The sequence below is a fragment of the Barbus barbus genome, assembly GCF_936440315.1.
Source record: "Barbus barbus genome assembly, chromosome: 18".
NCBI lineage: Eukaryota > Metazoa > Chordata > Actinopteri > Cypriniformes > Cyprinidae > Barbus > Barbus barbus.
The window spans coordinates 827,928-853,148 of record NC_136746.1 but is presented as its reverse complement, the minus strand read 5'-3'; the positions used below and the strand labels follow the sequence as shown (position 1 = coordinate 853,148).

Below are 25,221 nucleotides of genomic sequence, written 5' to 3'. Positions count from 1 at the left end.
ATATATATATACTGTATGTAACACATACATACATGCATTTTTGGGGGAAGTCGTGGCCTAATGGTTAGAGAGTCGGACTAGTAATCGAAAGGTTGCGAGTTCGAGCCCCCGGCCGGCAGGAATTGTAGGTGGGGGGAGGGAATGTCCAGCGCTCTCTCCACCCTCAATACCACGACTGAGGTGCCCTTGAGCAAGGCACCGAACCCCCAATTGCTCCCCGGGCGCTGCAGCATGGCTGCCCACTGCTCCGGGTGTGTGTTCACGGTGTGTGTGTGTGTGTGTGTGGATTTGTTCACTACTCACTGCTGTGTGTGTGCACTTGGATGGGTTAAACGCAGAGCACCAATTTCGAGTATGGGTCACCATACTTGACAATACGTCACGACTTATACGACTTATATACTTATATATTTTCTAAACATTGTGATTTCATAAATTGCCCCTAACAGTCTTAAAATTACTACAGTGTATAAATGTACCTTTTGAAACAGTGACTTAAAAATGTAACAGAAGGAAAACAGCTTTAAAGTATTGTTTTAAAACATGTCTCGTTTTATTAAACTTTTGAATGACTTTCTTAGAAAAAAGCCTAGATAACAGTAAAGAAAAGAACTGAAATTTCAGCTATTTATGGGGAAGAATTGGTCATAACAGAAATAAACGTAAAATATTCCCCAAATCAGATTCTGACATTTGTACAAAATGAAAACAAATGGTAAAGCAAAGCTAAAAAAATTATTACATTTATTACAATAAATGTTAGTTCACTTTATTACAATAAATGTACATTTCAGCTGTATAAATGATAAATCAATTGCTTTAACAAAATATTCTGATAGCTGTCCAAGCCATACAGGCTGTCCAAAAAATTTACTCTGGACACAGAGATTAAGTGAACAACTTAAAGAACAACTGAGTAAATGTTTATGAGTGAATAAAAACTACTGAATACCTGAAAAAACAGTGATCAAGAGAGACTGTGAGTGAATGAATGAATGAATGTGTGTGATGTGTGTGTGTGGTGTGTAATACTTATATAAAGTCCCACTCAAAATCCATACATTTTTTAAGCAGACTGGAGACACGAGGGTTCACGGTTTTCTTTTTCTGTGTGACCTTCCCCGTCCGCTTTGATATGACTCCTCCAGCCTTGGTGCCCTTTTCCGGATTTATCCCGATGAACCACCTGCAAAACAAATGTGTGTGTTTATAATTAGTGTGGAGGGGGAAAAGATTACTCATGGGGAACATATAAATATAGCATATATCAGTATAGCAAGTCTATGCTTTTATCAAGAACACTTTGCTTTACATTGTCAGGCAAGGAAATTCTCTTAACAGCTCCAGCACTCAGATCTTTTGGGCTGAATGATGCGTTTCAGTCTAGATTAAAGATATCTCTTTGTTCAAGCATTGACATAACACATCTTATACCCTATATTATTTTAGTCATGACTTAAAACATTTTTAACAAATGCACATGGTCATCATTTTAATGGCAACAAAAGATGGGTCCTGGATGAATCTGCTTCCTTTCAAGGTTTCCACCAACACGTCACCACCAATGGACATAGGGCTCAAATATTTGATGCTAGATTCCCTGTTTATTAGGGCCAAGTGTTTAAATGAAACACATTTTCTGTAAAGCTGCTTTAAATCTATATGTATTGTAATAAGAGATATACAAATAAAATCAAATGTAAATTTAGTAAATTGAATGTATGCATCCAAGTATCTAACCTTTGGATAAATTCCAGTGTGCATGTGGCTTCAGCTTGGTATTGAAGATTGAAATTGTAGTAAGTAGAGAAAAGAGCTGCAAGCCCAGACAGGAAAGACAGTTGGATGTCTTCACAAATGATGTGCTCCTCAAGGTTGATCATCCAGTGCTGGATACTGCTTCCTGGTGTTTCACCTGAACCTTTAAAATGAAAAATCCATTTCAGCATTAACATAACATTAATTTGACATTGCCAATTACAAATGAATGAAAGGAAAGCTCAAATAATTTTAAACAGTCACAGAGTCTTGTCCTTCTAAAAGAAATGCATTTCAACATGGACTGCTCAGGACAGACCTTTAAGTCAAAATGTGTATAAATTTTGTATTGTTAAATTATGTTGCTTACATTTTTTCTTAATATTTTTGAAGTGTATTTCACCAAAAAAATAAAATCCTCTCATAAATTACTCTCTCGTGTTGTTCCAAACTCCTAAAAATAAAATTTTTCAAAATGTTAAAAATTAAGCCATCATTTTCTAACCCTGGTGTTGTGCTAAAGCTCTGTAGGTTCTTTTTTCAGACACACAAGAAATTATAAAAAAATCATCTGCTCGCTCTCGTCCATGTAATGGCAGTGAATAGTGACCAGCATCAAGCTTTTACAAAAAGAAGCAAAAGTTATCACAGAATGAGCCCATGGGACACATGTTGTATATTCTAAGTGTTTACAATAGGGGGTATACAATAGGTTTTGGTGAAAAACAAACTGAAATGTAGTGTTTTATTTCACAAAAATCCTGACATTGACTTTTGGTCTGCTGTGCGCAACTGTACATACAGGAGATTTCTATATGTTCTGTGTCGTACTGATTTGTTAATCATGATTTCTTACAAGTAAAGTTGTTTATTCTGGGAGTGAACTGTGGCACTAATAGTGTCTCATGAACACACAGTTAAGCACAGACCACCAAAAGCCAATGTCAGGATTTCCATTAAATAATAAATGAAATTTAGTTTTTTTTATTTTTCATTAAACCTATCAAATACCTATGAACACAACGGTCACACGGGACCATTCTGTGACACTTCTGCGTTTTTTTTTTCTTTCTTGATGCCAGTTGCTACACTGCTATTATTTGGATGTGCGTGATCAGGACAATTTTTTAAATACATTTCTCCTTTTGTGGTTTGAAAAAAAACAACAACGGCATATGACATTGGAAAAACACTAAGGTGAGTAAATAATGACAGAATATGAATGAACTATCCCTTTAACATTTCGCTGAAATAACAGTAAAAATACTACTACTACTATTACTACTTGCCTTTTCTTTTCTTTTTTTGCTTTAATGTAGAGTAATCATAACCATCCAAAAAAAGAGAGATTCTGCTATACTGTACATACCAAGGAGTATAAGCCGAGGAGCAGGTAATGTGAGCGTCCTTTCTACATCAGCAGCAGTGGCAGGTGCCTAGGACACAGATGTAATGATGTTGAAATAAGAACAAAATAAACAATGCCTTGTATGTATTATGCTTTAAATTAAAAAAAGATCATACATTTTGCTTGTCAGGACAATCATAGCGTAGAAAATAAAAAAAGAAGAAGTAACTTACGTTTGCAAGAAGGATTAACCCTTCCAGGCTCTCAGAGAAGTGAGCCATAAGACGCTGAATAACGCAGAAGGATGGCTCAAGGTCTGGGCGCTGTAAAAGGACAGCTGATAATAAGTATCACTTAGGCTAACTACAAAACCAACTTGGATTCATGCAAAAATGTAACCAACATAAGAATAACAGAACAAGCACAACAGCATTACAAAAAAATCGACCTCAGAATAAAGATATGTAGGCTACATATTAGAACATGCTTACTCAAATTTGCAATCACAATGACACCGAAATGAAGTTTTTTTTTTCTAACTCTGGAGGTTTCGCAGATTACAGAAAAGCAAACTAGCCTATTAGCGAACAACAACTGTCTTTTCAGCGCGCTAGAGTCATCAATGTGATTTCAATGCAACAGTGTTTGAAAAAAAAACAAACATTGCAGATGAATTATCGCATGTTGAATGAAACTCACCTTGTAATTGGGAATAATGTAATCAGAGTCAGAAATCCACTCCACGATGACGCATCTGGCGAGTTTATCACTGAAAACAGCAAATAAAAGATCATTTCACTTCCAATATCCACAATACAGGTCAGTTGCTGTAGCAAATGTAATGTATTTTGTCTATGATATCGTGCAAAACTCACCTATTAACAGTATGAAGACGGATGAAAGTCCCTGTGTGCTCCCTGAAGTTTACAAAAATACTGGATGGTAATGTTTTATTTCCTTCGACTAATAAATACAGTAAAGTGCCGTTATATTTTGTCTACGTCATTTGACAAAAACAAAAAAAACAGTAATGTACTGCTTTTGAGCATAACAGGATTATACTGTTGAAATTCTGCCGTAAATTAACAGCAATTTCTAAGACTGCAGTAGGGGACGATGATGAGGAGATTCAGAGAGAAGGAAGACTGACGCAAATAAATATATGGTAAAAATATGCTATATACAACCTTAGGTATATAAAGTTAAGCAATTATGAGCCAAATTAAATGAGAAGGAGGACCAAAAATGTCCTGTTAGGGACAAATTAACAACAATTTGAAAGATTTATGAATATGTACAATAAAGTTTAAAAACACTTCTTCTTCAACTTAAACATCAATTGCTGTCACTATCACTATGTACACTAAATGTGTCCAGCCTGTTAGGTTTTCTGACTTAACATTTTGACCTAAAATCAGCAAACTAAGTCTGAGCAAAAAATGCTAGCACAGAAGGTCTGTCAAATAAAGAATTTAATGTTTTTTGTTGTTGTTCTTTTAAATGGTACTTTTACAAAGAAGAATTTCTATTTACTTTTTCATATTCCCCTTAACAGGGTGGACATGTTGAAGATGACCACATCAGATCGGAACAAATAAGTAAAAACAGACAATTAACTAAACAGAGGCTCTCACTCACCTTCCCCAGTTGTTTTTCCTCCAAGGAAATGATGTCAGCTGTTTGATAAGATATCATTTCCTTTTCCAACTTTCATTTAAAGGGCCAGAAGTCGAATATAACAGGGTGGACAATATTTTGAGGTCATTATTTATTATTTTTATGAATTTAATACTTGTAAAAATATATATATAAATTAACCCTTGTGCAACCTTTTGGAAATTTTTGTCCTTTTCAGTTTTGTTTTTTTTATCATTTTGCCTGTGTTAATGCTAACTGCATAAATTTTGGCTCAGGTGTGTATTTTTATTGGAATTTTATTTCACCCCTATTTCCTTTAATAAATCTGTTATGCACTAGGTACAAAAAATAGTTCCTCTCAGGACCTTAAGGACAAAAATGTCCCCATTGAAACCCATTAAAACATATTTTTGATCGCAGTGCCATTCAACTGTAAAAGTATGCAATTTTTGTTAATAGGCTTTCATTCTGTTGGCAAGGCTTCAAAATATAATTTTTTACTATTTTTTACCAGATGGTGCCATTTTTTCAGGTTTGGTCTATAAAGGGTCTATAAAGCAAATACTCACTTTATTCCTGTTTTCTGCTTCTGCATATTATAGAGCCAACTGGATAAATAATGCAGCTATAGTTGTGTGAGTGTGTTGGTATAGATGTCGGAGTGTGGTTTGTATGTGTGTCATAAAAACAATAGTGTGTGTGCTTGTAATAATTGAGAGAGAGAAACTCTACTGTAAATCACAAACCAAGCACTGTGTCACCAGCGGAGTTCTGCTGGCATCTAATGGGGAACATTTGGTACTGCGCCCAAACAAAATCTTACTGAAAGCTCATTTTTTGAGATATCAACCTCAAATTTGGAACACAACTTGTTTAGATTTATGTCTTTGATTTTCTAGCGGGTTTAGAGTTCAACATGTTTTATAAAATATATATTTTATATAAAATATTGTTCATAAAGCATTTTCATAAACCTAAACCTGTATAACTTTTTATTGGTTTCACCTTTTAAACTTTTTTTTACTTCAACAATAATCTGCCATGGGTCTTATTTATAATGAGACAACACTTAAGTCTGTGCTCCCAAGCTTCAAATTTTTATGATTGTTTTTTGACATGGACATTTTTGTCCTCTATGAACCTAAGTGTAACTTATTTTTGTTTTTTTGATGCACAAGGGTTAAAGAAAACTATTACTAATATACCAAACTAGGTGGAAAATAATCACTCATATTAAGTGTTGTATTCATCATAAAAATGGCAGACAGGCCTGGGTATATAGGACAATTGGTGATATTTGATGGTTTAAAATGCTGTAAAATGTTTAGAATGATATATAAATAAAAAGTGAAATATGCTTAAAGTTCAAAGGGTGCTTTTTTAAGTCAAAGACAACATTAAAATGTATGTTGTTAAAAATGTTAAGGCAATAAAATCATCTTTACTGGAGACACAAATGACTCTGGTACTGGAAGAATGCAGAGAAGGAGATGGAGCAGGTGACCAGAATGGCCCTTTTATCTCAAGTAGGGCTCAATCATGACATTTTATTCAAAATGATGCAGTAGATATAAGCACATGTGTCCAGGACTGGAGTAAATATGTACAGAATGTCTTACTGATGTACTGTCTTTCCCCTGTTGATCTGACAATGTTGTGTTTGGTTGTGCTGTTATATAAATGCCTCTCCATTATTGTGGATATAATAATAGTTTTTATGTGTTACTATCGGCCATCTGTTATGATCAGGGTCATTATTTGTTGGCTGTTCTGCACGTTTAAAAAGCTTTTAAAAGCTGGATGGCCCAAATACTGTAGTTTGTATTCTGCCACAAATGCGTTTGCACAAATAAAGGTACAAATTAATAAAAGATCCCATATTGATCATTTGTTTACAGGTACAGCTTTTTTTTTTTTTGTAATTTATTTCAAAAAGTGAAACTTTTATATATATTTTATATTCATAACATGTAAAGTAAGACATTTCAAAAGGTTTCAATTTTGATGATTAGAGCTTACAGCTCATAAAAGTCAAAATCCAGTATCTCAAAATATATATGAAAGTTTCACTTTTTGAAATAAGTTATAAAAAATGCAGTTTTTCACGATATTCTATTGTTTATCTGTATTGTGCGGAGCAGTGCATTTGCGCGTCTTTACCAGCAGAAGTCCTCAGCGAGCGCTTCCAAACCTTTCAAAAGCCTCGCTCTCCCATCAGCTCTCTCTCTCTCTCTCTCTATCTCTCTCTCTCTCTATATATATATGCGTCCTTGTATTAAATATGATTAAATATTCGCGGGCTACAGAACAGAAGTATGTTCTAAGCGCAATAACAACATGTTTATCGGTCGCCATGTTGCCCCGCCCCCGAGGGTGACGTCACAGGCCGAGAACACCGAACTGCGGTCAGAGACTCTGAAGAAGCACATCATCATCTTCCTCTTGTTTGTTCGTCTGATCATCGGAGTGCTTCTGTGGTGTAAAATCAACCAGACAGTCGCCGGTGTTGGTGAAGCGAAACTCTCGCGGAAGGAAAGTTTGGGCAGGCCTGTGACGTCACGACCCGGGGAACAGGACAGGACGGGTTTATAATCATATATAACTCCGTTTTTAACTTCATTAAAGCAGGAAACACTCACACGCTCCGATCCGGATTCAGTCTCGGAGGAAAAACGCCAAAATGATGCCGGTGAGAGACTTTCATATTCTCATGATAGTTATATAACTTCAGAAGTTCAGGAAAAACACTGGGTTTGTTTATATCTCACCTGAACAGATATCACCTTAATGCTGTATTACATGAATCTTATTAATGCGCTGGTTTTATAATAAAGAATAATCTATAAGTCAAATCATTTCCCAGTATATCTTAAAAGCCTTCATTACTGTGCTTTAGTCCAGACAGTATAATACAATAGGATTCATTCACACTACAGTTTCGTTTAATTAGTTTTAAATGTTTATTTTCCAAATTCATAATAATAATGCTACTGAAAGCAATCCATTCCCCTTTAACTCCTTACAAGGACAAATTAAAGAAACTGTTCTTTACATTATATGGTGGTCTTGACAAGATTATGATGTTATTATTATATGAAACCCATCAGAATTATTTTCCAGTGTTAATTATTAATTAATTATTAGGGTCAGTCTTCATTGGCTGTCAGAAATCAAGTACTCTCTCTTCTGTTGAGTAACTACATACTACAGGACCATTAAACAAGTTTGATCCATAATACAGATGTACTTCATCGGTCGAGTGACCATCACACACCTGGAGCACAAAACCAGTTATAAGAGACAATGGGTTTACATCTTCTGAAGCTGAATAAATAATCTCTCCATTGATGTATGGTTTGTTATGATAGGACAATATTTGTCTGAGATACAACTATTAGAAAATCTGGAATCTGAGGGAGCAAAAAAATCTAAATATTGAGAAAATCTCCTTTAAAGTTGTTCAAATTAAGTTCTTAGCAATGCATATTACTAATCAAAAATTAAGTTTTGATATATTTACAGTGGGACATTTACTAAATATCTTCATGGAACATGATCTTAATATCCTAATGATTTTTGTCATAAAAGAGAAATGTATAATTTTGATCCATACAATGTATTGTTGGCTATTGCTACAGATATACCTGTGTTACTGATGACTGCTTCTGTGCTCCAGGGACACATATTGCCATGATTTTCAGTCCTGATCCTGAAAGCTCACTGCTCTGCACATTGTGTATGTCTTTCTCTCTCCTAACCAGCTGGTGATCATGTGTTGAATCAGAGAGAGGCAGTGGTGGGTGGTGTGATGTCTTTAACTTTATGTCTTGCTTGAAATCGAACTGATCCGCCTGTGTGATGTGTCTCAGCCTCCACGTCTGCTTGTGTTTTCCAGATGTTCCTGACTGTGTACCTCAGTAACAATGACCAGCATTTCACAGAGGTGCCCATCACGGCCGAGACCCTGTGTGGAGACGTGCTGGAGCTGTGCAAGGAGCCGGGCGAGGCCAGCTGTTACCTGGCTGAAGTATGGAGAGGCTCAGGTGAGAGCTTAGAGAAGAATGGGGCTTTCCTCACTAGTCTCTGACCTGTACCTTACACATTTGAGCACCAGATGGCTTTGCATTCAAATGAGGCACATATTAAAGGGTTAGTTCACCCAAAAATGAAAGTTAGCCTGTGTTTTACTCACCCTCTAGGCATCCTAGGTGTATATGACCACCTTCTTTCAGAAGAATCCAATCGGAGTTATATTACATTTTTAAACTGGCTCTGTTTGTGTGTCTGTGAGGAAAAGCCTCCCTGCTTATAACGAGCAACACATGCCAAACATCTTACCTTATAATGACTTGTTGTCCAACAAAAGAGAACATTATAACTTGTTTTTACTCCACAACATCAGTTGAATGTTAGAATAACTTCCTTTTGTGATCTGATGTGGCTTCCTATCACAGAATGATGCAGAAACATATTTTCTCTTCTGAAATAAAGGATATAAATATCCTTAATTATTATGAAAGCACCCGAGGTGGTATTAAGAACACAGATAAACTATACATTGTTGCAGCCGAGTGTTTGTCTTAATGTTTCATCATTGAAAGCGTGTCTATCTTCTTTTAATTCAGTGTCAGTGATAGCTGGGACTCATTCTTCCCATTGGTTGCTCTGCTGCGACTAACTCTCTCAGTTGGTCTCACGAGCGCTGTTTTGTGCTACAACATGGGATTAATCAATGCATGCTGATGAACAGTTCTTCTTTATTATAGTTTATAGTTATATATGGTAACTGAGTGGTTCACATTCAATCCATTCATCAGTATTATGCGTTTTGAATTCTGCGCATGGGAGTTCCTCTTCTGCAGCATTATAAGTCTGGCTTTGGACGCGTTCCCTTTCAAATTCACGATCTTGGTGTCTAGTTTTACAAGTAAAGATAATGCACTGTTCTGCTTAGATCTATACATTCACTGTTTAAGACTAAAGCAAATGCCTTGAAAGATGGATTCAATGGAATTGAAAAGCTCAACAACAATAAACAGTAGGCTACAATGACAAGCAAGCTTATATAACGGTTATTAACAAAATCGAATAAGACGAGGCACAGCATACAGCACATGCTGTATTATATATTGACTAATAAATTACAGAACGTTTAGCAAATACTGAGGAATCAAATAATTAAAAATAGTTAAAAGAGAGACTCCATAGCGTAACATGAGGTAAACAGCAAAGATAACAGGCTTTTCAAAGTGAAAACTAAACTGGCTGTCTGTGACCGTGCTTGCATGCTCACTTTCTCAGGTTTAAGAAGTGGTCTTTTACTTTACTTTTACATTTAGCTTGAAACCCAAATCCTCAGCCTGCCATGGTTTCCTCAGTATTTGCAGTATTTCTGCTGCACTGGTGCTTTATGGAGCAACGCAGACCATGCATTCGGACAAATGTGACCACGTCAAATTTTAAAGGGTTAATTCCCCCCAAAATGAAAAGTCTGTCATTAATTACTCACCCTCATGCTGTTCCAAACCTGTAAGACTTTCATTCATCTTGGGAACACAAATTAAGATGTTTCTGATGAAATCAGAGAGCTCTCTGACCCTCCATAGACAGCAACACAACTGAAATGTTCCCAGGTCCAGAAACGTAGTAAATGCATCAGTAAAACAGTCCATGTGACCTCAGTGGCTCAACTTCAGTTTTGCGATGCTATAAGAATACTTATTTTTGTTTCCTTTGCGCAAACAAAAACTATTTACTCAACCATTCTTCTCCCCCGAGTTCCATCTTCTGCCATTTTAGAGAGTATCACAACGCATACGCACGCTTTCCTCTAAGCGTAAACAACGCTGATTACGTGGAATGCATTCTGAGGTACTCTCCAAAATGGTGGAAGACGTAACTCGGGGGAGAAGAATGGTTGAGTAAAAAAGTATTCTCATAGCATCGCAAAACCGAATGAAGTTGAGCCACTGAGGTCACATGGACTGTTTTACTGATGCATTTACTACGTTTCTGGACCTGGGAACATTTCAGTTGTGTTCAGTGTTGGGGGTAACGCATTACAAGTAACGCGAGTTACGTAATAATATTACTTTTTTCAAGTAACTAGTAAAGTAACGCATTACTTTTTAATTTACAAGAAAATATCTGAGTTACTTTTTCAAAAATGTAACGCCAGTTACTTGGCAGCGGCTATTTGCACTCAGTGAAAATAGCAGTATTTTTTAACGATATGCTATGTACACTAAGTGCAAATAGCAATGGATTATATTTACACTGTTAAAATAGCAAGATTTTCTGCTGTTTATACTACTTATTGCAAATAGTGGCAATTATCTGCACCTCAGTATTGTAGTACATTATAAAACAGTACGCAATAATAACGTACTGAGTGTAAATTATAATTTTAATTCAAATTATTAAATGGATGCCACCTTATTGGGACAATAAAGCCCTCCCTACACCTACTCTAACCCTACCCAATACTTTATTTTCAACTTTTTGATTATTTCCTTCATCTTTATTGAAAATAAATGCCTTTCTGATGCGATATGAGATTTGAAAAGGGAGAAAAAAATGTTTGGCAAAAGGTGGGCTCGAACTCGGGTCGATCGCGTCAAAAAGCATGTGCCTTACCATCTACGCCACCGAAACTGATGTTGTGCTAACTTCTTTTTTTATTGTTGACTAACCCAATCACACGTTAGTGGGCGGAGTTAGTGTAAATAGCCTTTGCTAACAAGATGGGCTATTTGCACTTACTCCGTTACTTTTCCCCATTTATTGACTGACAGGTCCCTGTGTGAGCATGCTACTATAGATCTAAATCTGAATGTGCATGAACTCATCCCACTCACAAAAAACAGATTTAGTATTCATCAAAATGAATTAAAACAGTGAAATACAAACTCAGAATATGACGCAAACTGCAATAATTAAATATGTTAAACAACACAAAAGTATCTAATCCCATTTTATTAACCAATGTGTTTGCTGCTGACCTTTGATCCAGTTCAACCATACTAATAAGCAAAAATGACTTTAGATGAACTAGCAATTGTGCTTCATTGTTTTTTTATTGCCGAAGAGTGTTGAACCTTCTTATCCTGCGTTTTACTTTACAGACGTGAATTTACTCTTCCTTCACAAGATACAGGGCTTTTACATTTGAATTAATCTAATTTCTTGTATTAAAAACAAGCAAGCCCTGCTCATATTTAAAAAGTAACGCAAAAGTAATGTAACGCATTACTTTCCATTAAAAAGTAGCTACTAAGTAATTAGTTACTTTTTTAGGGAGTAACGCAATATTGTAATGCATTACTTTTAAAAGTAACTTTCCCCAACACTGGTTGTGTTGGTGTCTATGGAGGGTCAGAGAGCTCTCCGATTTCATCAAAAACATCTTAATTTGTGTTACAAAAGCAGTCATAAGGGTCCATTTTGTGAAATGTATACATCATCTGAAGCTGAATAAATAATCTTTCCATTGATGTATGGTTTGTTATGATAGGACAATATTTGTCTGAGATACAACTATTTGAAAATCTGGAATCTGAGGGAGCAAAAAAATCTAAATATTGAGAAAATCTCCTTTAAAGTTGTTCAAATGAAGTTCTTAGCAATGCATATTACTAATCAAAAATGAAGTTTTGATATATTTATGGTAGGAAATTTACTAAATATCTTCATGGAACATGATCTTAATATCCTAATGATTTTTGTCATAAAAGAGAAATGTATAATTTTGATCCATACAATGTATTGTTGTCTATTGCTACAGATATACCTGTGCTACTCATGACTGCTTTTGTGCTCCAGGGACACATATGTGGATTTTCTGCACGAGGGCACCCTCCAGCATGAATGAAATATAGCAGTAAATAATGGCCCATCCATAAAAATAATACTTCTCTCAAAATAAATTTGAAGTAGTTGTAGTTTTTCTATAGTGTACAGAAGTTTTTGGAGTTTTAATTAAAGTGTACTGGAGTTTTTTAATAAATAGTTAACCATGTAACAATGATGGTAATCAAAATAAGTTTTCCAAGGTTGGCAGGTTTGTAACCGTCACATCTTTATACTCATTGCTAGAGCAACAGCAGACTCCAGTTTCTAGCAAACGAAACATCTGCCATCTGAAGCTCTGGGGAAGATTGCACTGCATTAAGATCAATGATGAAGATCAGGTCCCATTGCCAGCAGCGGCCGTCCTCTCTGTTATGGCTTGTGGGAACCTTTAAACCTTCCCACACATTTGTTCCATGAATAGATAGTGCTAAATAAATGTTCCTTTTATTAATTGGATGTGAATGAATGCATGTGTGAATGCAGAGCGGGCGATAGGCGAGAGCGAGAAGATGATGGATCTGCTGCTGCAGTGGGGGCAGGAGAGGCCTGAGGTTCGCTTCTATCTGCGTCGAGGCAGAGCACCCAACCTGCAGACAGGTAAGCTCTCACCGTAGTGTTCACTGCTGCCGAAGGAATGGTTTATTCACTTCTGTCACAGATAGTCTTGCAGAGATACTTAATCCAAAAAAAGAAAGTTCCTGAACCTCTGTGATTCCAAAACTCACACACATAAGTACATTCACTGTGTGAGTTAAGTCAAAATGACTTTTCCTCTCAGTTCTTAGCAATGTGTCCGTGTTTGACAAAATATTATTACATTTTTAGATTTAACATCCTTCAAATATTTAGCAACGGTCAACGGAAACGGCTGCCATCAACCAATCAAATTGCAGCAGCTGATAAAAATGTCTGGTTATTATGAAGTTTAATTACAGGGTGTCTAGATGAGGCAATGCTTTACATAAGCTTACATAATAAAATAATAATGATCTTTACTTGCTCTTCCTTCAGGTGGTTTTACTACCATAACAGCTAGGCTCCAACAACTTTCGACAAAAATATTGGATAATAGTTTTAAAACATTGCACAGCTCTGTAGTAAAATGTTTTGCCATTTAATATGCTTAAAAGGTGTCATGAAATAAGAAATCAGAATATTCCTGGATCTTTTGACATAAGAGGTGCTATAGAAACAATCTCAACACTCAAAACTGACGCCGGTTTCACACTGCAAGCGTAAGCAGGGCGTAAGCAGTGCGCATTTTTTTCGGCGCCCATGTTAACGGATGAGAGCGTTCACACATCACGCAGGAGCGGCGCGGCAGCGCGTAGCAGGAGCAGAGCAGGAGCGGCAGTGCCGCGATCGTTTCGGCGCCGAGTCTATTTTTGCTGTGCTGCTTACACTCAATTAAAGTGACAAAGCATTGATTATGGACAAAATACACACGAAAAAGTGAAATTGTTCCCCAGCATGTAAATTAAGGACATCTACTATGTTGTAAATAGAGTATAAACTTCAGTAAAAAAAAAAAATAATAATAATACTATAGGCCTATATTACAAAAAACTAAATAAAATAAAGTTTTTGCTCTAATCACTAAAATTAGTTTAAATAATTTATACTGTTATTTCTGCTTAAGTCACTGGTTAATTGTATTAATTATGTTAGCCTATGTGTTATAACTATATAGTAAGTTGCCGTAAGAACAGGTGTCATGTTGACATCATGATGACGGTACTAGTGCTAATGCAAAGAAGACAATCATGGACGGCACTCGTCTAATCGTGGAGGTTGAGAAACAGTTATTTATGATCCTCATAATTTACTATATAAAGACTTGCAGGCGAAGGAAAAAGCATGGGAGGATGTTGCATCAGCACTCGGTGCAGAAAGTAATAACCTTTCTTACTTTTTTGTTTTCAATTTTTAGCATGCCCACGTACGAACAAATTAATAGCTAATTAACTAAATACAATAGACAGAATAAGGTCACACATGCTACATACATCTACGCTGTAGACTACTGTATGTCTATTTTAGACTTAATTCTCGATAAATTGATCATTAAAAAACGTGTCTATTAAGAAGTTTAAGGTTACTTATTACAGACATTTTTTGATTTTCTATGTTTTTGATGGGTAATGTATGTAAATTTTCTGTTTATAAGATAGATAAAAACTACAAATGATTTTCTAAATGTTTTTTTTTTTTGTAATGAAATAGGTAATTTATACCATAATTCATATATCAAAATATTAGCATTTAAATTATTCTACACATATATAAAATATGTAAAAGCAATTACTGTGCAAGGTTAATGACAACCTCAAAAGCACTGTCAATACTAATGTAATGTTCAGGATAAAGCATTGTGTTGGCCTCAGCCATGCAAATCCAATCAGTACAGTTTTTGAAGTATTACAATCAGTAAAGAAACAACACTGATGAAATAAAAACATTTATTTAAAAATGGATACTTTTCACACAATAATCACACATATATAAGAAATATGAGATATGTATACAATTAAATGTTTCAAGTTTCAAGTTGAGGAGGAAGGTGCTATTCTTCCTTCATCTTATATTGTGTAAACTGCATAGAGTACCCAAAGTCTGCGTCTCATCCTTTTTCGTATTCTTCTTAACAACATATATAGCGCGATTGCCTTCCTTCTGTCAACAACTCTCACTACACGCAAACAAAGCATAAAAGAAAATTGAAAACAAACTTATATTTCGTAATTTATTAAAAAAATGAGCTTCTTGACACGTTTTCCCTCTGTAATGTATTTTAAATAGAAATAAAACAAAGCTAACTTATTACCCATTATTGAGAATTCTGTACAAAATCCGCGGTTCAGGTGCGCGCTGCAAACGCTGCCAGTGTGAATAATGGATACGCGCTGCTTCTGCTTTGCTTCCGTCCTGCTTGCGCGCTGCGTACGCCCTGCTTACGCTTGCAGTGTGAAACCGGCGTTATGCAGTAGTCAAAAAACATTTTTTCCTGAAAGCAAGCACCCAAAACAACTTCTTTTCTGCTTTAGTGTTTTTATTACGTAACAGCCTGCACAGACACGGATCAATGCCTTGCTGTCTGTTTGGCTTCGCTCACCGGTCCGTGTTTGTGAAGGGAGAGATTCTAAAAGCAGGATCGCATGGAATAAAAATAGATTATTGGATTGGATTGGATTCAATTTATTGTCATTGCACATGTAGGTACAAGGCAACGAAATGCAATAAAGAAGAGAATACAGCACAACACGAGGAAAGAGAGGAGAAAAAAATAGTCCTCACACTACGCTCCTGAACGAGAGTGCAGTGTGAGAACAGACAAAAACCTCAGCATAGAGCACAGTCAACACAGGAACATAACTTGCATAGTAATCCAGTTCAGACGAAACAGCCATCCGGCCTGCAGCCATTACAGCGCGAACACAGACCCGTTATCAACTGACGGGATGAAGCAACGAAGGCGTGGGATGGGGGTAGGGAGGTGAATATCTGTATGTGTGTATGTGTAAGTTCGTGTGCCTAGAGATCCGCCACACTGGCACTCCAGACAAGTTGTCTCAGTCCGCAGATTGTATTGCCATGGAAACGACCTTGGCCGGAACCCAAACGCTCGACAATCACAAGGTGTTTGTTGAGGGGGGAGGGAAGAAAGAGCGTCTCTCTGCAGTATTCATCCGGGGAGTTAGATTCCAGAACAACCTTGCCAAGCTGTCTGTTGTTTTGGGAAGCCGAAAGAGATAAGATTGTTTGGTCTTTGGGCGAAAAGCTGCCTTTTAATTTTCACAGCTTATTCTCATTGTCCATTCTGATCTCCTTGTCCATCAATTTTCCTTTCCAAAGCCGAGAGCTTATCCGTGATCGAATCCATATTGCGGTTAATAGTCTCTGTCTCAGAGTTGACCGCTGCCAACTGCTTCAATCATGACGGGCAGCCTTGTGAGGTTTTGGACAGCTTTTCCCGTCTCCTGAATTCTCCGATAACAGGGTAACACCTAATCCAAACAGCAGAAACCCAGTTATCATGGTTCCGAATAGGTAGATGTCTTCAATGTCCTCCACGGAAAGAGCTGCCAGACACACGACCCGCCACCTCTCCCATGCGTCCATCATGTAGCCAGCTGCGAAAGTCCCAGCAGGACACTTGGGTTCTCCCGATCCCAAGATGGTGTCAATTGCATTAAGAGACCAGTTGATCAGATCCATAATTTCGGTTTTGTAGAATATTGCGGAGAAAGTCTCTTCAGTGTCAGACAAGGACAAGACAGGAGAGAGCAAGCAGGGGTGATAAGGGCAGGGAGGGAAGAAAAATGCGACCGCCTTCGATGAGAGCCAAACGAGAAGATTATGCTGAGTTTTTCAAATTTTGTGCATTTCTTAGTTGTAGAAGAGCATTGTCTCTGCAAACCTTCCGAAGGATTCTTACCAGGGGCGTTTCGTCCGAGGGGGCAGTGTCTCCTCTCCTCAAAATTGGATGAGAAAATAATCATATTACAAAAATAAAACCGCGCAAATATGACTAAATATGACATTACAAGTCTAAAAGTCACTCGTTTTTATAAAGTAACACTGTCCAACAGCGATACCCACAACGTATTTTAGGTGTTATAATATATGATTAAAAAAAAGACAATTATAAAGTTACATTTTACACAAACAAATTAAATTAAATACAACAGCAAATACAACAAATATACTAAAAGCCCTTTTGTAGTATAGGTGAACATAACATAACATTAAGTTGTTAAACACTTTGTGAAATTGAAAATCTTTATCCACTCATTATAGTCTCCTGGTCCATATCGTTTTGAGCCAATATACATTTATACATGTAAAGTGTCTAGAAAAAACATCTTCTTATAACCTTACATGAATTCTGAGGTCCTATGAAATCTGATTAATTTTTTCCCAAATTCCATTTTTTTTCCTTTCAAATTTTTCTGGAATCCTTTTAATGGTTACATTTTTAAGATTACATTTTATTAATAAAGCATGTCTAATTAATTAAAATCAGCGATCTGTCACTCCACATTAAACGGCGCCAAAACAGCATTTATTGTTTGAATACAGCAATACATGGACAGAATTTGAAATCTGAGACTTTGTTTCATATCAAAAGGACCAAAGCACAATGCTTATTGTGATATATTGGATGGGAGGTGCGCTACAATGTTCCATCCATTAACTGAACACAGGCTAGACTAATCGATTCTTGGGATTTAAGAATTGATATGGTTTCGTAAAAATGAGAATCGATTAAAATCGAGATATCAATGTTACAAACCCGGTCCTATAACAGTGATTTCCACTCGCTTAACTGTAGGCAAAGCTACATACAGCTGCTTTAAGTCTCTTTTCCTATCTATTAATATTACGGTTGTGTGTTGACCAGCTGCACTAACATGATTGTGTAAAATGACACCTTTCTATCTGCAGATCTGTTGCTTTATTATTAGAGCTGCACACTGATGCAACACAGCCTTAAATCACTTTTAAAACCATCATCAGTTCTGTGAACGCAGCCTCGCAGAGTCATTCGTTCATGACAGAATTGTTCAACAAATTCATTTTTATCGCACATTTTCTACGCAGTGGTAATTCAGTCATCACGATGTTGAAGAGTTTGGCTTCTCTGTAAGATGAAATCAAATGGGCTGACCATAAGGAGCACTGTCTGGGGCTTTTCCTAATGGGCAAGTTGTCCTGATACAGTGATGTGATTTTCACCTGTAGATTTAGATGCCAGCATTTTTTTATACTGGCATAGGTCCCTGGTTGATTTTAGTCTCAGTCCATTTATAACCACAGGTGTCAGTTTCTTTATGACGTAAATATGGAGATGTGTATCTCCTGCTCATTTACCCACAGCCCTCTAAATCACAGAATGACACATGATGAAATGATCTTGGAGAAAATGAGACGTTTGTAAAAACCTTCAATATGACAAAAGCAGTTTATTTATAGTCATGAAGGCTCTCAGAAGGTTACGAAGCAATATCTACATGACTCAATTCATGTAACATGCTCTAATTTCACATCTGGCTGCACATACAGGATGTCCTTGTGTTCAAAAACAACTAGACTGAGGGCACGTGGACCAAAACACAGGGTTGGATATGCACGTGATTGCCTTTTTGATTATTTTTAACTTGACATGCCTTGTTAAAAAGTGGTGCTTATGGCACATCAAACTGTTTAAAGATGGCTGTGCATGTTTACATGGGCCTAATATTAAAAACTGAGCCAGGAACAACAAAAAGGGAAAAGACTATCTTTGTGTTACCTTCAGGTTAGTGACAGTATATACAGTATGATCTTAAGCAGTTCACAAACAATCCACTCAAATGCTTCTTTTCGTTAGTCAGTCAAAAAGGCTCATGAACTCCTGCGTTTCAGTTTAAATCATTCTAACAAATCATTGACTGAATTAACATCTGACTGAACTGAAGTTTGATCTCATCATAAGTTTGAACAGAGAAGTGTTATGGTGTGTAACTGTGTGAACGTCATGCTGAAATGTGGTTGTTCACATAATGGTTGTGGTTCTGACGAGAGAAGTTGCATATGCATTGGTTTTTGTAATAAATGCCATTTAAATTAACCATTTCAATTCATTTTTACAATTTATTTTTAAAGGGGTCATGAACTGCCTTTGTTTTTATTTTGTATTGTTCTCTGGGGTCTACTTATAATGTTATCAAGACTTTTACTAGGGATGCACAATATTATCGGTATGAAATCGGAAGCAGCCGATAATGGCTTAAAATGTAAATAACCCCATCGGTCTGAATGTGCAATTATGCCAATATGTGTTGCAGATAAGATGAATAACTTGCATGTGCTCAGGGTGTGCTAGCAATAAGATCAAGTCAGCAGTGTGGTCATTCTTAAAGCTAATTTTTGCCTGAATGGTGACTAGATTCACTGTTTTTGATCGCTGCATATAAACTGAGAATGCATGAACAGAATGAAGCGTGTGCAATAGATTCAACTGTCGCTAGCCATGCGGCTGCAGTCTCCCCCCGGGTCCTAATGCCTGCTCAGCAAGGAGTTTTAATTCCCTAAGGGGTGCTGTTGGCCTACTTGGAATAAAATGAAAGTAAAATACTCCAATAACATTAAGATTGTATTTCTGATTAAATAAAGCAGTAACTGATGTCATAAAATCATGAGTATGTTTTGATTGAAAGGTCATAAGATATAGCTTACATGAATATAAATCACATACATGACACTTGTAAATTAAATGACTTTATATATACACATTTATTTATCAATGTGTAATGTTTTTTTTTTTCTCTTTTCAAACAGATTATGAGCTCTGAAAGATTTTCAGAATGTTTACAACTCTTTCTCTTTAGACATCTACAAATGTTAAATCTTTAAATAAAATGTTAAGCTTACCACTGCATCTGTCTGAAAAAAAGTGATTGATTTATAGTTGATTTATAATTATTTTCAAAGCTTTCAATGTACTTTCATTATAAAATAACTTCATTACTGTTTATTTAATTCTAACAAATAGGCCTGAGCTTTTGTTAAAAACAAACCAAAATTAAAAATACTTTGTTTAGACTCTCTGCAAAGGAGGTACTTGGGGTTCTTTCCAAACAAAAGGAAATATATCGGTATCTGCAAAAATGAGTTGAAAAATATCGGCATATCAGATATCTGCAAAAATTCAATATCGTGCATCCCTAATTTTTACTTAAACAAAATCATAATTTAGAAGTACTAATAGGCTATTTTCTGTCCTGTTTTTAACCCCCTCATCAGAACGCTCTGTTTGAATAAACGTGGTGGATTGTAGACTCAGAAGTAAACACCCACTGCTGTGATTGGCTAATAGTTGTGTATGCTTACTTTCCTCATAGATGCATAGATCCTCATAGATAAACGCTGCTGTGATTTAGGTTAAAAATGCATGAATAAATCAAATGATCTGTTTAACAGACAGAGTAATAGTAATCACCTAATAAAAACACATTTACTCCCATTTGTGTTGCGACATTACTGTCGGATCCAATATAGTCGGCACAGCATCGTCTTTTAGTTTCAATCTTTCTAAAAATCCCACGTTGAATTGTGCTTTGTTTATAAACGAGTGATGTAGAAGCAGGCGTTGATGTTCTTCTGCAGAGGCGGTGCTTAGCCACACTATTACATCATAGAGTAGATTAGAACATTTCAAATGCTGTGGTTTTGGCAGACTGCCTTCAGTATAAGCTGTTTCTAGACTAACAACAAAGTTTTGAGTTCTGAAACATACAAGATGTTTTTATAGTACAATGATCTCTTATATGTCAGAAGATCAAGGGAAGTTTTGTTTCTCAGTTCATGACCCTTTTCATGCATCTGTTTTCCCACATCAGTTATGTGCATTGGCAGAATCCCTTATCAGTTGAACCTTATATTAACAAGTGCTCTGATTACAGTAATGTGTTACACTCATCAGTTTCTGTAAGCAGAGTTTCTAAATTGAAGTTGGCATCGTTCAGGCTTACGCTCAGGTGTTTTCTGCAGTATCGCTGGGCTTGAGCTTGTGTTTGTATTTCAGACTCCAGGACCTGGAATCAGAAGAGGAACGGCGTCAAGAAGCCCACAGACAGACGGCCGGAGAATGGAGTGAGTCGGCCTGCACTCTTGTGCCTTTCATTTCCTCGTGTAACGTAATCCCGGTGTTTGACTCACACATATGAAGGCACGAGAGGAATGCAGTCTAGTCGAACAGGAAATTAACGAGTATGAGAGGATTTCAGAGACTGATGTTGGTGTGTTGTGTTGTGCAGGTGAGCAGCACGTGGATGGACATGACTCTAGCAGAGCTGCAGGATATGTCTGCCAGACAGCAGCGTCAGATTGACGCCCAGCAGCAGCTCCTAGCCTCCAAGGTACTGGATAACACGTTATTAGAAAGGGGAAAAATGACTGAGTTAAAGTGTCTTTGTTATTTAATAAGAAAAATGATGCAAATAAGAACCTGTCCTCTCACTGTCCTGAGCAGGAGCAGCGCTTGCATTTCCTGAAGCAGCAGGAGCACAGGCAGCCGCAGACGTCCTCGGAGCAGAAGAAACTGCAGCATCTGAGGGACACGGTGGAGAAACAGGAGGCGCAGCTGAAGATGGTGCGAGCTCTGAAGGGACAGGTGGAGCAGAAACGCCTCAGCAATGGGAAACTCGGTGAGCATCACAGCGCCGTTCATTATGAGCTCTAGCGATCTTACTGCTGATGTAACAGGTTTTTTGGCGATTGAAGTGAGATTTGCGTAATGACCTTTTTAAAGTACATCGTACAAGTACATGCATTCAGCACTCTCTGTAAGAGTTGCTTGACAGTTGGTTAAAAGTTAAAAAAATTCCCTCATTTATAAAGATGTGCACAGAATGATTCTAAATGTAAGCATACAGTAATATCCTAAATGTTCTTAGAAACATATGCAATTCATTCCTAGGTTCAAGATTCAAGATTTTTATTTGTCACATACACAATTATACAGAGTATAATCAGCAGTGAAATGTAGGTCAGGTCTACGGAGCCCCTAAGAGCTCATGGTGGTGGAAAGATTTCTGGGTGGGTGGAAAAAATTTGGGGTGGGAGGAAAAAATAGTTCTCTTGCAAAAGATTTGCGAGAGAACGCAAACATCTTTGCGAGAGAACGCAAAGTTTTGCGAGGGAACGGAAAAGTTTTACGAGAGAACGCAAAAGATTTGAAAAATATTTTTTCCTCCCACCGCAAATTTTTTTCACCACCATGAGCTTCTTAGGGGCTCCGTACAGGTCCGCTCCAAGGACAGTGCAATTATATAGAATACAAATATGAGAAAAAGAAAAGTAGAAAAAATAAAAGAATAAAAAATATAAATATAAATGTGCAGGTGTGCATGTTGTTGACTTAAATAGTAATATAAGAGGAATGTGCAAAAAAGTTGTACAGGGTATTTAAATAGCAGCAATATGAGGTAGAGAAAAATTATGAATAGCTTATTGATATGGTGATATTTACATGGAGTCAAGTGATGTTATGACACAGAGTTAGAGTTTAGGAGCCTGATGGCCTGGGGGAAGAAGCTCCTCCTAAGTCTCTCAGTTTTTGCCATCAGGCTACGGAAGCGCTTACCAGATGGAAGCAAAGTGAATAGATGGTTACCAGGGTGATTAGAGTCCTTGATGATTTTAACAGCTCTATTTTTGCAGCGTTTGAGGTAGATGTCCTGCAGAGAGGGGAGAGCAGACCCTGAGATGCGCTCAGCTAAGCGCACAACTCTCTGTAGTGCTTTGCAGTCCTGATTGGAACTGTTTCCATACCACACTGAGATGCACTGAGTCAATACACTTTCTATGGTCCCTGAATAGAAAGTTTTCAGGATTGCTGGTGAGACCCTGAATTTCCTCAGCTGTCGCAGATGGTACAGTCTTTGCCTGGCTTTCTTAACCTGTGTTTGGATGTGTGTAGTCCAAGTCAGGTTCTCGGAGATGTTTACGCCGAGGTACTTGAAGCTACTCACCCTCTCCACAGGGGTCCCACTGATCATAAGAGGAGTGTAGGGCTGCTGCTGTCTCTTCCTAAAGTCCATGATCAGCTCTTTAGTTTTGCTCACATTCAGAGAGAGACAGTTGTCCTGGCACCATGATGTGAGTCTCTCTACCTCATCCAAGTATGCGGTCTCATCGTTGTTGGAGATGAGGCCCAGAACCACAGTATCATCAGCGAATTTGACAATAGATGTGGAGCTGTGAGAGGACACGCAGTCATGCGTGTAGAGAGAGTAGAGCAGGGGACTCAGGACACAGCCCTGTGGGGCTCCTACGTTCAGGGTGTTTGAGGGTTGTTTCCGAAGGCACAGATGGTCCTCAGTCCCTGCCACATCCGTCGAGAGTCATTGAGCTGGAAATGAGACTCAATTCTCTCTCTGTATCTGTGTTTAGCGGCTCTTACTGCGCGTCGGAGAGCATAGCACGATGCTTTGCACTCGCTCATATTCCCGGTCAGAAGAGCCTCATTGTAAGCGGCAGTGCGTGTGTTAACCGCGGCACGGATTGTTCTGTCCACCCACGGTTTCTGGTTGGAGAATATCCTTATCGTTATTGTTTCTGTAGCTTGCTCGGTTAGCGTGTTTACAAAGCTCAATACTACATCCGTGAACTCGCTGACGTCAGAAGAACTCGCCCGGAACATGTCCCAGTCGACGTCATCAAGAGCCGCCTGCAGCATAGCCTCTGAGTGGGAGGACCAGCTACTCTCTGCACCGGAGGATCCTGAACGAGCCTTTGTTTGTATCCCGGTGTGAGGAAAATGGCGGCATGGTCCGATTTGCCAAAAGCCGGTAGTGAGCGGGCTTTGTAGGCATCCTTGAACTGAGTGTAGCAGTGATCCAGTGTATTTGGTCCTCTAGTACCCCTTTTCCACCAAAGCAGTTCCAGGTGCTAGTTCAGAGCCAGTGCTATAGCTGGTTCTTAGTTGGTTCGACTGGCGAGGCCTTTAAGAACCGGTTGCTTTTCCACAGGCTAGAGAGCAAATACAGAGCCAGGTCTTATGTCACTGAATACGTTTCATGTTTCGGTTCACTAGCGCGGCACAACAGGCTTGTTCGACGTGCATCAGCACCACGCAGATCGAACGATCGGCACACAACACACTAAAGCACCGCGAGAGTGATCCAAAAGCTTAAAGAGCCGTCTGCTTTCCAGTCGCTCCCGCAGCACCCCGATGCTTCGCACCGACCGGTCCGCGCAGTGCCGATCTATCCCGGACAAGCCTAAACAAACTATCAGCAATGGCGGACGTTGCGTTGCTATTGATGTTCATGGCTTTGCGAACCTACATCGACATCCAAACACGGCGAATCAAACGTGTTAGCATTTAGCTGCTATTTCAAATATGGCGGTCCAAGTTCCTGTTCGTCTTGTTGGTCACGGTAACCCAGCTCCTGACGCAAGCGGTTCTTCCTTCTAGCCCAGCAATGTTTTGGTGCTACTTAAGAACCGCTTTTCCTGGTTCGGAGCTGGTGCTTTGGGTGTCGAAAAACAAAGAACCGGTTCAAAACTAGGCTCTGGCTCCGAACCAGCACTGGAACTGCCTTGGTGGAAAAGGGATATAGTTGGACAGGATACATGTTGATGAAAGTTCGGCATGACCTGCTTGAGGTTGGCTTTGTTAAAGTCTCCCGCGATGATAAAGGCCGCTGAGCACATTGTGAAGTTTAGACAAAGCCAAGCCGGTGTCCGCCTGTGGTGGAATGTACACAGCATCGATGAAGACTCCCGGGGCAGATAAAATGGGCGGCAAATAATGGAAAGATGTTCCAGAGGAGGCGAGCAGGAACGCGACAGAATGGAGATATTCCTGGGGTCAAACCATTTCTTGTTGATCATGAAACGCACTCCTCCACCCCTGGATTTACCGGCCTCTGCTGTTCTGTCCGTCTGAAAAACAGAGAAGTTATCACTCGGCATTACAGCAGTGTCCGGGACCGAGGACGAAAGCCATGTTTTAGACAAACAAAGGATGTTACAGTCCCTTATGTCCCGTTGGAAACTAATCCTGGCTCTAAGATCGTCCATCTTATTCTCCAAGGATTGGACATTTGCGAGCAGAATGCTCAGAAGAGGAGGCCTGT

The 25,221-nt window shown here is 38.1% G+C and overlaps 2 protein-coding genes across 3 annotated transcripts in view; one reads left to right on the top strand and one right to left on the bottom strand.

Annotated features, from left to right (window-relative positions):
- Nucleotides 1–538: 538 nt before the first annotated feature.
- On the bottom strand, nucleotides 539–4,095 carry LOC306884316 (uncharacterized protein). Its single transcript, XM_079440065.1, has 6 exons — nucleotides 3,982–4,095; nucleotides 3,806–3,875; nucleotides 3,340–3,429; nucleotides 3,128–3,194; nucleotides 1,741–1,921; nucleotides 539–1,186 (listed from the first exon to the last, which is right to left on the bottom strand). Exons 3-6 carry the CDS (start codon nucleotides 3,385–3,387, stop codon nucleotides 1,033–1,035), a joined length of 450 nt encoding a protein of 149 aa, XP_079296191.1. The 5' UTR covers nucleotides 3,388–3,429; nucleotides 3,806–3,875; nucleotides 3,982–4,095; the 3' UTR covers nucleotides 539–1,032.
- Nucleotides 4,096–6,925: 2,830 nt separating this feature from the next.
- The window catches only part of tp53bp2a (tumor protein p53 binding protein, 2a), a 43,289-nt gene continuing 24,993 nt past the window's right edge, over nucleotides 6,926–25,221 (top strand). The window contains exons 1-6 of one of the 2 annotated variants that reach the window (XR_013785430.1): nucleotides 6,926–7,433; nucleotides 8,640–8,787; nucleotides 13,079–13,192; nucleotides 21,162–21,229; nucleotides 21,394–21,495; nucleotides 21,609–21,783. Coding sequence is in view for 1 of the 2 variants with exons in the window: in XM_079440063.1 (XP_079296189.1) it covers nucleotides 7,425–7,433; nucleotides 8,640–8,787; nucleotides 13,079–13,192; nucleotides 21,162–21,229; nucleotides 21,394–21,495; nucleotides 21,609–21,783 (616 nt within the window). In the remaining variant the exon portion in view is untranslated. The remainder of the gene's footprint in view (nucleotides 7,434–8,639; nucleotides 8,788–13,078; nucleotides 13,193–21,161; nucleotides 21,230–21,393; nucleotides 21,496–21,608; nucleotides 21,784–25,221) is intronic. The other variant, XM_079440063.1, reaches the window with a different exon arrangement.

Excerpts from the sequence above, each read along its gene's own strand:
- LOC306884316 (XM_079440065.1), bottom strand. The coding sequence starts at position 3,387 with ATGGCTCACTTCTCTGAGAGCCTGGAAGGGTTAATCCTTCTTGCAAAC. Across the intron at positions 3,195-3,339 it reads GGTTAATCCTTCTTGCAAAC|GCACCTGCCACTGCTGCTGA; the intron begins GTAAGTTACTTC and ends TCTGTGTCCTAG. Across the intron at positions 1,187-1,740 it reads ACACTGGAATTTATCCAAAG|GTGGTTCATCGGGATAAATC; the intron begins GTTAGATACTTG and ends TTTGTTTTGCAG.